Below are 16,386 nucleotides of genomic sequence, written 5' to 3'. Positions count from 1 at the left end.
CAGAGAGAGAGAGAGAGAGAGAGAGAGAGAGAGAGAGAGAGAGAGAGAGAGAGAGAGAGAGAGAGAGAAAGAGAGAGAGAGAGAGAGAGAGAGAAAAAAAAAATTGAAAAAAAGTCTTTGGTCGTTTTACCTGGAGAAGCTAAAAAGGCTCTCTCTTTACTATCGGAGGCATGCGATTTGAAACACTGATTCAGATGCACGAGTGAAGAAAAACGTCAAGAAATACATTCACTTACACAAACATGCACGCGCTCCATAATACATCGAATGGAAGATTCTTTTAAAACTTTTTTTCTTAGTGTTTGTATCGTAGCTTCATCGAAATAAACATTTTCTGCAAATATATATGGAGATAGTAAGAAATAACAGACACATCGAACCTTTTTTTGCTTTGGATATAACATTGGTAGTAACAACAGCGGCCTTCTCGGAAATGTTGCTTAGAATATCTCTAAGGCCCGATGGATGCATAACACTATCAAGAATTTCACCAAGGATATCATCTGTAAGAGGAATAAGGACGTTGAGCTTATTAAAAAAAATAAAATAAAGTGGAAACAAAATGAAAGCTCAAGACGAATAAGGTAACACATCACCCTGTTTTTTTTTAAAACGATACGAAATATAAGAGAAACCGTGTTGAACAATTAATGGAAATGCTTCCTTATGAGAATTGGGACATTGGTGAGTTGTAATTTCCGATTTGTAAACGACTCTATAGCATGACAATAGTATGGAGACTCATTAGTTTATGATGATACCACAATGTGGTTGAAGGTATGTTTTATTAAAAAAAGTACCGAAGTTGTTTCTCTAAATCTTTTCTAACATTCAAATTTAAAAGATTCAGAATACATTGAATAAAACTATGAATTTTTTCTTGAGACCATACAACTTGAGTTCGTTGTGTCATTTGAGATGTTTCTTCATTAATCTTAATGTTGAATTTTATTAATTACTACAACAATCATTTCAGTCACAGGTTTCATTTGTTGTTTCAATTAATGCGCAAAAAACGTTCATTAAAAAAGTTTTTTGTACAAAATGAAAAAACCAAAAACAGATGAAAATGTTTCTACTAAATTTTATATAAACATAAAGCATTTAAACAACGTTTTTACTTCAGATAATACAATTCAATGGTGTTCTTGTTTTCATTTTTCTTATTTATGTCTACTACAGAAAACATCTATTACTTTTCTTCGTCTTTTTCCTCAGAAGCAGGGGAAAGTGGAAGAAAACCAGCGCACAATACCCATTTGTGTTGAATCTTTAAAAAATAAATCCCAGGACAAAGTTTCTATACAAATCAATCGTGGATGTATTTTACATGTAAATCCATCGCAGCAAGGTTTAGAAAATCCAATTCCTCAAGTATTTCTTTCTGTAACATGTGATGATGAGTCTGAAAATCAGCAGAAAATTGTTTGTTTTCATGTTATATCATCTACTGGTTTACATCATAACGAAATAGAAGAAGACGTTGACTCCATTTTTGTAGCGTCTTCCAATATCTATCAGTTTGTTCCTCGAAAAAGCTTTTCAGTAAGTTGAAGCCATTTAATAACACAACGTAATTTTCATATAATCTTTAGATACAACCGGGTCACTTGCTATTACGAATAGTATCATTAAACAGCACTGACACATTAAAGAAAAATGATTTACATTCTTTACTTGTTCTTACCGAGTTGAACAATTCAGAGACTTGCCAAAAATTTTTTCATCTGCAAGTCGTATCTACAATAACAATGGACTCTCTCATTTCTGTGCAGAATATTTGTGTTCCAAAACCCTTTTGTGAAAAATCGACTCTTTTTCAAATAAAGTGTATTACGATAATAAATTCGTGTTCATACCTCTTTTTAATTTATCCGACATCTTATATTGAAAGCAGTGCACAAATCGGTGTGGCAGTGTATCATTCATCTGAAATGAAGCTTCTTTTTCTAGGATGGTTTACATTTTCCTCTCAATATGAAAATTCTGGTCTTGTTTCAATAGACAGCTGTAGCACTCTACACGATCAACTCACTTGTTTTTCAACAGTGAAGCTTTCTTCCATTTGGTCTAAAAATGTTCACATGACGCATGTTCTCAATTGGAATCAACAGAGCAATTTGATTAGTATTTATCCTTTCAAACAATCAGATAGTCTTGCCACCAAAAGTTCAGATAAACTTGTTTTTTGTATTCCTATCTCTTCGTTTCTAGTTCTTCACTGTTTCTGGAATAAACTTCAGAGTATAGTTTTTACGCTTTATTTTCTTGTTGCTTTTGAACATTAATCCAATTCGATTCTTTTATAACCGTAGGCATCTTAAAAATTGGTTTTCTTCATTCAACGCAACAAACATACTTCTTTCCTAGCTCACAGAAAATTATTCCAAATCAATTGTTTTCTATACAATTAAACCATTGTCCTAAAAATGTTTTGCTAGAAGATTCAAAAGAAAATACAACCAATCTGATTCTTATCTTAAAACATCAGGCATGTCGTTTCATTTCTAGTATCTAAATAAACTCCTCCACTTCACAGGTGTTCCTTTACCCTCTTCCTTCCCTGCACTCTCTCTCAACATACAAATTCATTGAATTAATGAATCAAAATCATCAAATTGTACCTGAGCTTCCTTCAGATAACATTCTCAAATCTCTTAACTTTGAAAATATTGACATTCTAAAAGATGTATACAATTACCTTACTGGCATCCATTCTCTGTCAACCGAAAGTCTTAAAAATTTACAACCACATTTAGGTACAATTTTTTACACTTACCCAGAATCTTTTTTTAATTCAATTTTTCACAGAAAAAATCATTAGTCAGTTAATTGATTCCGCTCTGATTCACTTTAACTTAAATGCTGTAAACAAAATTCTTGATTTAAAAATACCGGTAAATAAACTTTTTGATGTATAATGTTGACACATTTTTAATTTCATTGTGTAGAGACTCTGTCGAAAGCTATTTGAATCCTCAATACTTTCTGAAAAATTAATTGTTCAAATTTTACAACAAGACCCTCATACTTATTTGCCATATGTTGTCAAGTATTTATGTGTATCGCATAGTATTTTTGTTCAAGAGCTTCAACAAGAACTTACAGTTCCTCAACTTGAAATTATTTTGCACTATTTGACTGCATGGTAACAAGAAATATGAGAGACTGTAGAAAAATAACGTGTTATCACTCTGAAGGTGTTACATTGGTACAGAACTCCCCGAAGCACTTACTGCACATGAAGAATTTCCTCCGCTCCAAAAAGTAATTAACAAAAAAAAAGTAAATCGAAATGCATTATTTTTTTATTTATTAGGTGTTCAACTTTTTATGTATACTTGTTGATGCGAAATTCAATGTACGATAGGATCTCAAAACAACTGTCTTTATTTCTTACTATGTAGGAACTTGCAACTATTTTCAATACCACTATGATGAACCATCTACAAACAATCGCTTCAAGTGTTTCGGCTTGTCTTATTGCTAAGAAAAATGTCCAAAAATTTTTAGGGTAGTCACAATTATTTAAAAGTTTACCGACCAAAGTTTTAACTCTGACTATGATCTTAGGCAACTTCACAGTCTTCATACAGCTAAAAAAAGCTTATCACATTTGTCCAAAAATGAAGAAACCTATCAACTTATTGAACAAATACAGATTAATATTTAAAAATTGAAATGATTTTTTTTTATAACACATAATAGCACTAAACAATAACGATATAGCATGAAACTGTGTGCCTAATAAAGGCAGCAATAGTAAATTTGACATCCAAGTGTAGCAACGGTGATTGAATAGTGTCAAACCATGTCTGCTGTATATGATCGATTTAATATTCATGCTCAGTTGGAACATTTGCAAAGCAAATATCAAGGAACTGGTAATGCTGACATGACAAAATGGTATTCAATTGACTTGATTTTTTAAATGCAGCTATAAAGTTTAATTTGTGATTCAATCAATATGGTATCGTATTAATTTTTTTCAGGCAATGGGGTGTTAATATACATCGAGATACACTTGCATCCAATGTTGGACATTTTTCCCGGTATGTCACCTCTGTTTAAACTAACATTTTTTTTCATTCCATTTTTTGATGATTTCTTCACTCCCTATGACCCAATGGCAGTTTAGCGTATATTGCAACGGCTGAAAATTCAAGTATAGCCAAATTGCGCTTTGAGGCGTTACAGGTCATTGAAATATTTGACATGGTTTCCTTATTCAATAATTTAATTTTTTTCAGGCCATCATATCTCCGTGTGGTCCCCCGCCACAAAAACCCTCTGATCTTGATCTGTAGTTACCATTCCTTACTCACATAAAAAGTCATTTTATACCATTAATGGAAACATTCACTTTTTTTATCTTGTTTTTCTTTTTTAACACAAAATAGGAAAATAACACGTTTCTTATTACTTAATAGAATGCCATAAATAAACATTGTGAACAGTTGCGTTATCGAAAAAAACGTCAATTTGTTGATAAAAACGTACACTAGTGATCTGGTGATAAAAGCATCATTAACGCTTTAAGAATACAAAAACAAACGGAATTTTCCTTCCACCATGGGTTATTCGGCCTCTCTGAGTGTTCGTTAAATAAAACGATTTCGTTGAATCTCATTAATAAAGTGTCTTCTAGCGGCATACAGGTTATTTGAGGGTCATGACTACAAATACATCTTTTAATTCAACGTATATTGGAGTCTTCAAATAATTTGATGCTTTATGAATGACCAGAGGTTAAGATTGTAAACTCATTCTTTTTTTTTTTCACTAATATTTATAATAAGTGCAACAGTGAAAATTTTTGTTCTTTTCGAGTAATTTTTTTTTTGACACTGTGTTTTCTCGTAATTGCTGACATGACTGTCCAGAACTTTGGCATACATGAATGGAAGATAATCGTCAGTTAATACGAGTTTGATTAGGATATTTTTCAACAAAACGTTACAAAAAACATTCAAATTCTTTCTTAACGGCAAGTTAGGTTCCTTTCTTTGCACCATACTCAATTTAATATTTTCAATGTCCACTTTAGATAACGTAATCTAATTAATCCATACGAGATTTAAGAGTTTTAACAATTCGCAAAGTAGGAGTTCTAATAAAAAAAAAAATTTTTTTTTTTTTATTTTGTTACCATTTAAATCGAAGATTAAACGTACTGAATATAAACGTAAGCACCCCATCCAGCTAAACAATCTCGGTCCGTTGCGGCCAGTAAACACTGAGATACCGTCTCAAATAACTCATCGGGATTCTGAACAAGAAAGAAAACAGCGCTTTTTGATGAGTCTAAAGGCTCATTTGTTTTTTTAATACAAGAAACAGAAAAAAACTTTAGTTTTTTAAAACATTGGATTAAACGTACCATATTTTCCCTCCAAAACGCTTCACACACACCATAAAGCTGCTCACACGAAGTTCCAGCCACAACAAAATCCTTTGCATGGCATGCAGCACCAATAAAATCAAAAGCGGAAAGAAACGGTTCATTTTTCTCATTTAATCCAGCCACAACAGGAGAAACGAACCTTTTTTTAAACAAAAAAAAATCCGACTATTAAAAATTGATAGATATACGATATTGAAATGGTACCATGGTGCGAAGCGGCGACCATATAACATAGTTCCTACTAAATTTGAAAGCATTCCTGGTTGAATATCACATTCTTCTCTTAGCTTATAAAGATTTAATCGAAAGCGTAAATTATTTTGCCTATAATACATAATGTCTTTTTCAGTTTTTTTTTTGATCACGTTTTTACATAGTTTGAACATCCGTAGCCAATCCTGCATATCCAATCAATGTTTTATCGTTTACTGAATAAACTTTTTTAAAATTCGCTGAAACAGTTTGAAGTTGATTGGATCCAAGTCTTCGATCACATGCAATGGCTACACATTCTTTTCCAGCCATCGCTACAACAGCTGACCCATTATATTCAAATATACCTGACTACAAGATGAGATCAAGTCAATTATAGACATCATTCAAGAGAAAGAGACACGTGGCAAAGGACACTTTGTAGACATACCATTTTAAACAAAATAAGCAAACAAGTGTGATGTAAGAAAAAATTTTAAGAAATTATTTTCTATACAATAGAAAACAAAATAATTCTGGTTCTACAGAAAGGGACAAATTCGCTTTTATGCCTCACAAAAAGTTATATTAAAACGCGTTAATGTAACGTCTCGATGTGGTCGCACGAAAATTGATTCAAATACATTTTTTCTATCTTGTTATAAAGTAAGGTAACCGTTTTTCAAAAAATCTCTAATGCTAAATCTAACAAGCACAGCATCTTAAGGCTATTGAACGACACACGCTACTGTCATTGAATCATATTCTTATTTAATAAAAATTTATTCACAACAATCCATTCATTCATCATGAAAAAAATTATTACTTTTACGACAAATAGCGTCTTGATAAAAAATCAATGTGTTATTTTATGATAATGTAACGAAATGAGGGTTACAATAATTGCTTGTTACGACTTGAAAAAAATTGTTAAAAAAAAAACATTTATATGTGTTTTTCAAAAAGTTCTCAGCCGTGTCGAAACGGGTTCGCTTATAAATCTTTTGAAATCACGTCTTAAGGCTTTGGGATTCTTGCGAATGGTTTTCGGAAGAATCTGACTTTGTAGTTTTTTCATTCATCACTGAAGGTTCCGCACATGTCTTTGATAATTTGTCAATTTTTTCGAGTTTTTGTAAAAGTTCTTCCTCTTTCTCTTTTAACTTTTTTTCCCTTACTAATTTTTCATTTTTTAAGAAAGCAAGTTTTTCCACAATACTTTCTAAACATTGGAAACAATCTTCCAAGCATAATGGAGGCGGTATATTTAAACGTTCAAAGTCGGCTAAAATGGTTATATCATGAATCAAAGGCTGTTTTAATGTCAATCCTTTTTTTAATTTTTTATTTTTTTTCTTAGAAACAACTGTTACTTCTTCCTCCCTATTATAATTCTAATGTTTATCAATGACACTTTTACAAAAGTTACCGTTGACTTTTCGGTTTAATGACACGTAGGCCTTCAAAACATGATGAACTCGGTGAAATCACATGGGATGGAGGTACTGTTTCACCTTGCAAATTTTGATTCTTCAAAATTTCCTGAGCCTTTTCACTCTGCGTTTTAACGTAAGAGAACAATTGCTGAGCTAAAATATACTGAGGATCCGATACTTGGTCTTCAATTTTTTCTAATTCTTTTTGTAACATATCTCGTGTTTGTTCCAAATGACGTTTCCGTGCTTCCTCTTGTTTCTACATAAAGTTTCATCATCACACGTAGTCACGAAAAATGTGACCCAAAAAAGAACACAACAAACTTTTTCTTGAGCTTCTTTCTTTCTTTCAAGCGCGTGTAGTTGATACTCCTTATTTTTAACTTCGACTTCTTGCAGTAAAGTTGCTTCCTAATGCGCATAAGAGGAAAACTTTACTAAGACCTTATTTTTACAATGAACCATTATAAAATCACCTCTTGTCGATATTGTGTTAATTTTTGTCTCATTTCTGCTCTTAAATCGAATAAGTCATTTAAAGGCATAACATTTTTTTGATGTTCTTCATATAACGCGGTTAATTTATCACGCAGTAAACGCTTCCTTTTCTGTAATTCTTTAACTTCCTCTTTGATAAGCTCCAATCGTTGTCGAAGTTCATCTAATAAACAGGAAAAGTCATAAGGAAATTCCTAGTAAACACAAAACAAAAAAACTACAATAAGTCGTCTTACCGTTAGAGCTTTGATCAACCGATTTGACATCTGATTGAAATGTGCTAGAATGCGACACTAAGGATTTTTTTTGTCGTAATTGTTGAATTTTTGAGATAATTTGATTTTCTTGATGAACAGATAATTTGTTATTTAAAATATACTTTTCTAAAGACCTAAGCGTCAAAATTCAAAAAAAAATTTGTATAATAAAAATGTTTTATTTTCTTGACTTACGCTATTTTCGTATCAATTTCTTTTTCAGATTGGAATTCTAAAGACCGTTTTAAAATTTGTACTTTTGATTTCTAATCACACAAAATAAAACAAATCACTTTTTTGTGTGGGTCTTTTAAAAAAATCATAAACATTTCAACTTACTTCTTCACGAACTTCTTTTTGACGTTCGTCAATCTTAAGAAGAATTTCAGTACGCTCAACGTCTAAATTATTCATTTGAGAAATGACATCGTCCATAAGACGTCTGGTTTCATCCCTTTGTGTTATATAACGCGTTTGAATTTCACGACATTGCTGGATTTTCTCAGAGAACTCTCTCTGCCAACAGCGTGTAATTATTTTTAAAACAACCATGGCTACCAAGTATAAAGAACAAAGTGTGGCATACAATTTTTTTTAGAGACTCCGTTACATTTTCCCGCTTTTCTTGAATGACTGCGTATTGTTCCTTAAAGTTCGGTCTTTCGAATTTTTTATTTTGCGAAGAAAATCCAGAACCAGATACATTATTTGAAATATCAGTAGCTTTGCTCATTTTTTGGTTAATTGAATAAATTTTTGATTTTGACTGAGTACTTGTTTGAGTTTTTCTTGTGCTTTATTTAAAACCACGTTTAATTTTTTGACGACAAACAGAATAGAAACCTCTGACAATTAAAACTACACTGAAACTAACATTTAAAATAATTTCACTATAAAACTTGAGTGATTCGTGCTGTAAATAGAATAAAAGCAAAATCATTCTGTGAAACTTCTGCATGCTCAAAATGTTGTTTTAAAGAAAACTACATGAAGACGATGAGAAGAGATTAAGCTCTTAAAAAAGAAAATTATATCTTTGTTTTTTAATTTGTTTTAATTCATCAGATGAGTTCACCCTGCTGCATTGTGCATAATAAAATAGCGTTTTTTTTCTACCAGTTCATTACAATTATTTTCACGATCTAAGTGTTTTTTTAAAAAAGCATTTTTTTATTGTATTCAATTAAATTTACAACTTTTCCTTCTTTTATCAAAATTTTAAAGAAATAAGTGTTACTTTTTACCTCTTCATACACAAGTTGAACTCACTGTCGACACCATTCAAATGCTTTTCTCTGTTTTATATCGTCATGAAAATTGTTTGTGCAAAAAATATTTTTTATTAAGTTTTAACTTTACACTCACTATAAAATAATCAAAATCATACTCTTGTACACTCATCCTTTTTATAAATGAAATATTTCAACAAAAATCAATAAAATGTATTGAGATATTTTTTTCTATTCAATACTTTTATTTTGGTCTCATTCGTAAAATGTAATTATTCTCAGATATTTATTAAAACAAAATTATTGAATAGAAAAAAAAAATCCTTAATTAAATGTTTTACTAAACACTACAACAAGAAAGACTCTCATTACTTAATTGGTTGAAATACCCCACAAATTGAGACGCGTATCATTGCGGGTAATTCGACAACGTCAAGTATGCTTTGAAGAAAAAACACCGAGGATTCCTGAAGAGTTGAAAAAAAAGTACATTTTCTTTAACACCACCATTGTCATTTTCAGTAAGAAAAAAAAAATATTTACGATTATATAAGGTAGGAACTTAATAAGCATGACCCTCTTGCTTTTCTTATAATTACTCCTCCTTTTAACGTCGAAAAGAACAGAAAAAATTCTACAATAATTAAAAGAACTTATTATACCGTAAACTGAATCTGCAAATTTTCCCAATAACTTAATATGGTTTTTAACTTTTTAAACTAGGTGAAATATACTGGTTAATGCATGGTACTTTCTAAAAAAAAATCCACTATGTCTCTTTATGCTGCCTTTTCTCTCTCCTCCAATACGTTTTCATAGCTGCGCACTAAATGCAGCCGCTGTAACAGAAAGTATGCTTCTAAAGCTTAGGATTAGGCTCTATAGCGTATAGCTGAAACGAACAAGCAATGAGACCATTACAAAACGAGGCATGCTTTTAAAAAAAATCATTCAGCTCCACAGCCTTTTACTGAAACGAACAAGTAACGCCACCGTTGCAGCATAAGGTAGCCTTTAGTACTTATTCATTGGCTTGACAATCTATTATTGAAGGAAGCAAGTAAGGAGCTATTACATCCCCAGGCATCCTTGCATAATTAATCATTCAGCTTAATAGGTTATTACTGGAACGAACATTAGCGCGGCTGTTGCAGCATAAATTACGTTTTCACAACTCATGATTTGACTTTACAGCCTATTACTGAAAAACACAAGTAACGAAAACGCTACAGCATAAGCCAGCTTTGCGGAATTCGTGATTGTATTTTAGCTTGTTGCTCGCGCTTTAACTGAAGTCATTCTAAACAAATAACTTTTTTGTTTAATCAACCTCATCGTTGGTATAAAAATAACGCAGTTTAAAATAACTCTTGACAATGTTACCAAGCCGCATTAAAAAATTACTATAGAAGAAGAGGTACTCTTCAATATTTCTTAAAAACGAAGTTTTAACAAATCGCATTTTTTTAAAATAAAGAAAATTAAAAAAGTAAAACAATTAAATAAATCTAAAAAAAAAGACAAAAATTTTAATTTGTGAGTAATGACTAAAAATAAAACGAGAACTGTTAGGAGAAAAATAAAACATGAAAAACGGTGTAAAAGAATACTATTTTTTGCATTCCTTTACAAAACTAAATTTTTGCTTGTGCAACACTCGAAAATTATAGTTTTTCCTTTCCGGTATATTCGTTGGTTAAAATTGAGTTTCACTACCCCTGCTCTATTCACTATTTCTGATACATAATTGTTTTTTACTGAAACAACAGTATAAGAAATTAAGTTTTTTCCATCAAAAAAACTTTTCTGTAAACGAGTGGAAAGAGGCGCCCCATTCTCCAAATATTGAGGTTGCATGGTAAAATCCAATATTAATTCCGACCAATTGTCGTAATAATTAACTTCTAAAGCAATACCCAATTTTCGTTTATCTTGATAAAAGGTTAAACCGAGGACTTTGGCGGTTTTCCACGAAATTTTACGTATTTCAGGACTCATGTACAGAAGATGGAGTTTTAAGCATTTTTCAATCCATGATTTTACCCCTGAATTGGCAACCATATCGGAATAAGGCTTTGCATTTAAATGATATTTGTAGACACGAGGAGAAAACCACTTTTTGTCTTCTTTTGGTACATTAATTGTTAAGGGTGTCATTTTTGCCAATTGGATCAATGTAAGGGCAGCATTAAACAAACTTTCAAGGGGTTTTGTATAAACATTTATAGGAACTCTAACACTTATTATTTTAACTTTCCTTTTATTTAAATAATTTTTCTCTTTTAAAATATCTTTTGAATTTCGAAATACACCTTTCTCGTCTTTTTCAACACGACATGTTGCAATAAAATGTTGAAATTCACTATGTGAATTGCGGTTGTACGTTATGGATAACTTTGAAAGCGTTTTTCCTTGGAATTTACGGTTCCCCAACCACATAAGAGTACCAAGAAGTTGCACAGGGGAAACCACACTAAAAAACGAAGATTTTATACGAAAACCTAAAAGCATGGGGTTAAACGTTAATTGAAGATCTAAACTTTTTATATTCATTTTTATTTTGTCATTATCCAAATACGCAACACCACTAGTTTTTAAAAACGTTTCTAATTCTTCGAATGGTTGAGGTCGATGTGAACATTTTAATGTAACATATTTTTGTTCGTTGATTTGGAAATCTACTGTATTTTCAACGGAATCGAATGCTAAAGAATTCAAAATTACTAATTTTTTTCCTACGTTTTCGGTATTGTCAATTGTAATTTGATCGTGAAAAATGTTTTGAAACAAAGCTTGGTGAAAAATAGGAAAACAATCAATGTCTCTCATATTAAACGCTAAAGGAACCTTTGTCGCATTTTTACCAAATTCGGTTATGTACAAAATTAAGGGAAAAAGTTTTTGAAGAAGTTCTTCATTTTCGTTTGACACTGATGAAGAGAGTGCAAAATGTTGACTTAACTCATTTCTGGAAGTTGATCCATAACCGCTCGTTGGAAACGTTAAACAAGAAACTTTTAAAATTACATTTAGTATTAATAAAATCAAGCTTATTCTATACATTCTTAATATAACCTTAAAATATAGGAAAAAAGCTTTTTAAATCAAACAAATTCAAGTTAAAAACAAAACAAAGGTAAGGAAACACGTAGCAGTAAATAAAACAACGCAAAAAGTTGAATCAGTAAATAATGATCGTGCCGGAATTTGTGGTTGTGTTTTGACTTATTTTGGAAACAAAAATTTTAAATAAATACAGACATTTTACTGCTTTGACTTTCTGTCGTTACATATTAAAATAAATAAACCATTTCTTCTGATGAAATGTTTTAAATTTTTTAAAAGAATTAATTCTAGTATTTAACATTATTGTAATTCTTTTAAGAAATCCAGAAATCTTTCTTAAATTAAAAAGTTCGACAATTTAGGACGTAAAAAAAAATAACAGTTAACTGTACCTTAGCATTAAATAAACTAAACAACTAGTAAAAAAAAATAGTAGAATTAATGTAAGGAGCAAAAGGGTTTATGAGAAAATTATATACGATGTGTAAATATTTTAAAAATTGCTTTCTTTAACTACTCGTAGTATTACCGAACGTTTTTATTATAACACCAAATAATGAGTAAAAATACATCGATAAAGTTATTGAAAACGTTGTATGTTCAGTATTAAAGCATAACAATTTTGTCGGGTTTTTTAATTGCAAATTGCATGCACGAAAGTTTGAACAGAACAATATTTGTAATTGTGCTAGTAAATAACTAGTTTTTTTTGGTTTTCGGTTTTTTAGACTACAACAAGTAAAATTTCTTTAAAAAAATTTCTTTTTCTTAAAAGGTTTAGGTTAAAAGTTTTTTTTTTTTGTCTACAAGTAAAATTCTTTTGGTAAAAGTGCTTTAGTTGAAATTTGTTTTGTTTATATTTTAGTAAAAGCATAAACTTTTTTGTAATTAGGAAGATTTACAGCATATAATAAATTCTATTAGCTTTCGTTGTTATATACTTAAAGAAATTTGTTGAATACATTTTTTATAGAAAAGAATTAAATATTACTATGTCACAGTATGTGCAATATCCGAAATTAACCTTTTCCACTTGGGTTATATTTTTTTTTCTTGTGTTTTATCACAAGTATTGCTTGTGTATAGTAAATAGTAACAAATATATGGGACTTGAACAGAGTAATAAGGAATGGCTAAAAGATGAGCTTTTTACAAAGAACAATGAAAATAAGAACAGGTTTTATGAGTTAAAACATATTCCAGCTTCTCCACATAGTTCTAGTATATCTTCTGTATCATCTACAGAGTCAAATAAAGATAGTGTCTCACCGATGGTGTTCCATGGTCCTCCGAAGCCTCCTCGTACAATGGCATATAACCCTCATGCTAGTTTGGGTGACATTGAGATGTCTTCATTTAAAAAAAATTTGGATGAAATATTAAAACAAATTTTCAAATCAGTGGATGGTTTTGCGACACAATTTAAAAGTTTCAAACCGAATTTCTACAAAACATTAAAACCTGACTGTTATGTAGAAATAGAGCCACTGTGTATTCATAGTGCATATGATAAAGCCGAAAACTCTATAAATTCTGAAGAAAAAAAAGCCTTTCTCCCTTTAACGAAATTGATGGTCAATCGAATTTCAAATAGAGCGATATTTTACAATGGTGAAAATGAATGTTTCGCAGTTATTTGTAACGGTTTGCCAAAAAGTTATATTGAACTTGAATCAGAAACGTCGGAAAGAGATTTAGGGTCAATTCGGTTTGCATCAAGTATCACAAAATTAGAAGATAAATATATTTTTTTTGATACTAAAAACTTTGTACTACAATTTGTTAGTGGTGAAGAAAAATTTGAAATTCTTAATGGAAGAAGTATTTTAGCATCTGTAATATGGCTTATGAAAAGTCGGCTAGGTCAATTATGTTTACCGTATGTTCAAACGGCAGTAAAAGGTAACGAAAATCGCAATCAACGAAAAGAGCTTAAGATTAAATTTACCTATAGTAATCCTATAAATTACCCGCTAAACTATTTAAGCTCAGGAACTCTTCAATGTTTTCAACATACTGTATATGACAAAGCACCAGTTATTAAAAATAATTTGTCGGTCAATATACCTATTAATTTAAAAACTATGCCACTTATACATTTAACTGAAGCTGCTATTGAAATGGTATCATGCTTACCAAATAAATATATTGACTTATTTATACCTGGAGCTAAAAAATCAATCATTTCAAAAATATTCAACCCGCTAACATTTTCAGGTCCTGTTTTTAACATTGCTAAGGCAAATAAAATTGTTGAAAATTGGGCGAAGAAGTGTCCAAACCTTATGGTATCATCAGCGAGTAACAATTTACTTATGTTAAAACAATTTAATTTTGAGATTTTATCTATTACATTTTTTCCGACAAAAAACAAAGCACGAATATTTGGAAAAATAAGTAAGGAGCCGTTCATTACAATTACTCCAGAGAAGTCACAAGTGCAATCTTCAAAAAAAGGGTCCGAGTATAGTAAAAAGATTCTTGAAGATTATTATATGTTAAAACCGGTTATGGGATATTTGATTATTTCTGGAAAAAAATCTTTTAATGTTGGTGATGTCATTGAGAAACATGCAGTGGTACCGATTTCGACATCTCTAAAAGGTTTTGTTCAAAACGGTAAATTTATCTTTGAGGGATGCTCGTTAACAAAAAAATAAATACTTTTTAAAATGCTATTTTTTTTGAGTATTACCGTTTTTTTTTTTTTCATTTTCATTTCAGTTTTTCTGTTTTAGTTTTTTTCTTAATTATTGAATTCATAACATTTCATTTTTCTGAATCTCTTACTTCAACACCAGTGCGTGTCTTTGACTTTGATAAATGCAGTCGCATGTATATCTTAGAAATGTTTGAACTTCTAAAAGTGTAAGGGTTGCAATATGATAACAAAAATAATTTCAATGATAAAGTCTTAGCCCTTCAATGTATAAATCTCGGATACAAAAGATAAGTGTTACAGTTTGTAGACCGTACTTTAGTTTGTCCTTACCGTATCGTATCTGTAACATGGTTGCATTTGACCTAAAGCATAAAAATGAATTTTTGCGTTTCTGTGTTCTTTCCACATGTTCAACCAGCATGTGTGGCGTAGTATAAATATACTAGTGCGTCAAGATAGGGGGGGACCAGCGACGAGAAAACATCATTTCACTGAAGAAACCCTTTGGCAAACATTCCAAGTAGTCATGCTTTGAACGAGATGACACACAAACGGCTTGAAAAGGATGCGTAGGTTATCTTTTTGATAAACATTTGATGCATAACACAATTTCGTGTTAAAAAGGGTCAAACAAGACAAAACCCTAAGCCATAAAGCCACAGAAATGAAGCGGGAAATTTAGAAAATTTACAGAGTTTGTCACAGTGTGAAACGGGAAGGATCATTATATTATCAGCGTAGTCTTTTTTACGTTACATGGGAGAGGTGTCATATTGATGTATTTTACTCTAACGCTAGTGAAGCTCTTTTAGTATACACAAATTAAAACGAAAAAAAAATCTTGTACTACAAATGAAAAAAACACGATACATATTTGTAGCTACTTTTTTGCAATAGACATAAAAAAAAAATTTTTTTTACAAGTCATTTCGGACTCCTTTTTTTTTAATTATTCTAGGAAATAAAATGTATTTCAAAGTAAAACTATTTTAATGTGATTTTATTACATGATCTTTTGTTTAAAGAAATTTAAAAAGGCTAAACTGTTTGTAAAACGAAACAAGCTATAAAATAGCTTCATTCATCGCAGTAAATGAAATAGAGCTAGAAATGATCTCTACCTGAGTTTAATGATTCTTCAAAACTTGAGAATGTCGAGTACTGTGTTATGCGACAAAGAAACATGTGTTGCGAGTTTAAAAATGTATTAAGCACTCCATTACCATCCCATTTTGTATGTAGCAATAGGACTGTTAAGGTGACAGGAGAAAGTAAAAGAAATGCTAAAGCATTTTAAATTGGTGTTCCAAGAACATGTTCAAGAGATTCGCGGGAGTAGAAAACCTGTAACGTATCAATAGCTCTAAGTACATTAGAGTAGTGATGCAAAAATAGTCTATTTTTTAATAAAAGTTGCAAACAAATGTAAAAGTAAACACATATCCAGTTTTTCATTTTAAACTATATTTCAATAATATTTTATAGTCTACAGTACATTGCGTTAGCTTTAGTTTATGTTTCTTTTTTCTTTAATTACCTTATAAGTAAATTTCTAAGATGTAAAAAACAAGGTTCTACACGCTGTAGTAAATTGCAATTTTGTTTTACTTGTTTAAAAAACGTTATTTTGAACAATCCTAGT

General features: G+C 30.7%; 4 protein-coding genes across 6 annotated transcripts in view; 1 reads left to right on the top strand and 3 right to left on the bottom strand.

The window, feature by feature from the left end:
- The window catches only part of LOC128883276 (uncharacterized), a 2,850-nt gene extending 1,914 nt beyond the window's left edge, over positions 1-936 (bottom strand). For all 3 annotated transcript variants that reach the window (XM_054135463.1, XM_054135462.1, XM_054135464.1), the window contains exons 1-5: positions 801-936; positions 597-715; positions 381-503; positions 237-334; positions 131-185 (exon numbers count right to left, since the gene is read on the bottom strand). In XM_054135463.1, coding sequence (XP_053991438.1) covers positions 131-185; positions 237-334; positions 381-503; positions 597-715; positions 801-913 — 508 coding nt within the window. In that variant the 5' untranslated portion in view covers positions 914-936. The remainder of the gene's footprint in view (positions 1-130; positions 186-236; positions 335-380; positions 504-596; positions 716-800) is intronic.
- A 108-nt stretch (positions 937-1,044) lies between these two features.
- Positions 1,045-4,714, top strand: LOC128883575 (uncharacterized). The gene is made up of 13 exons (XM_054136099.1): positions 1,045-1,545; positions 1,596-2,244; positions 2,316-2,491; positions 2,540-2,759; positions 2,812-2,897; positions 2,952-3,148; positions 3,201-3,267; positions 3,320-3,361; positions 3,408-3,514; positions 3,574-3,906; positions 3,993-4,052; positions 4,134-4,197; positions 4,251-4,714. The coding sequence occupies exons 1-10, from the start codon at positions 1,045-1,047 to the stop codon at positions 3,671-3,673; spliced, it is 2,145 nt and encodes a 714-aa protein (XP_053992074.1). The 3' UTR covers positions 3,674-3,906; positions 3,993-4,052; positions 4,134-4,197; positions 4,251-4,714.
- Positions 4,715-4,813: 99 nt separating this feature from the next.
- On the bottom strand, positions 4,814-6,110 carry LOC128883168 (uncharacterized). The gene is made up of 6 exons (XM_054135249.1): positions 6,048-6,110; positions 5,778-5,968; positions 5,609-5,728; positions 5,381-5,543; positions 5,175-5,269; positions 4,814-5,110 (listed from the first exon to the last, which is right to left on the bottom strand). Exons 1-6 carry the CDS (start codon positions 6,048-6,050, stop codon positions 5,062-5,064), a joined length of 621 nt encoding a protein of 206 aa, XP_053991224.1. The 5' UTR covers positions 6,051-6,110; the 3' UTR covers positions 4,814-5,061.
- A 324-nt stretch (positions 6,111-6,434) lies between these two features.
- On the bottom strand, positions 6,435-8,696 carry LOC128883268 (putative leucine-rich repeat-containing protein DDB_G0290503). Its single transcript, XM_054135449.1, has 8 exons — positions 8,374-8,696; positions 8,127-8,303; positions 7,983-8,053; positions 7,767-7,921; positions 7,509-7,693; positions 7,357-7,443; positions 7,026-7,291; positions 6,435-6,979 (listed from the first exon to the last, which is right to left on the bottom strand). Exons 1-8 carry the CDS (start codon positions 8,518-8,520, stop codon positions 6,607-6,609), a joined length of 1,461 nt encoding a protein of 486 aa, XP_053991424.1. The 5' UTR covers positions 8,521-8,696; the 3' UTR covers positions 6,435-6,606.
- Positions 8,697-16,386: the final 7,690 nt, after the last annotated feature.

The sequence above is a fragment of the Hylaeus volcanicus genome, unplaced genomic scaffold, assembly GCF_026283585.1.
Source record: "Hylaeus volcanicus isolate JK05 unplaced genomic scaffold, UHH_iyHylVolc1.0_haploid 12221, whole genome shotgun sequence".
Classification (NCBI taxonomy): Eukaryota; Metazoa; Arthropoda; class Insecta; order Hymenoptera; family Colletidae; genus Hylaeus; species Hylaeus volcanicus.
This window is presented reverse-complemented; position numbering and strand designations above follow the sequence as displayed.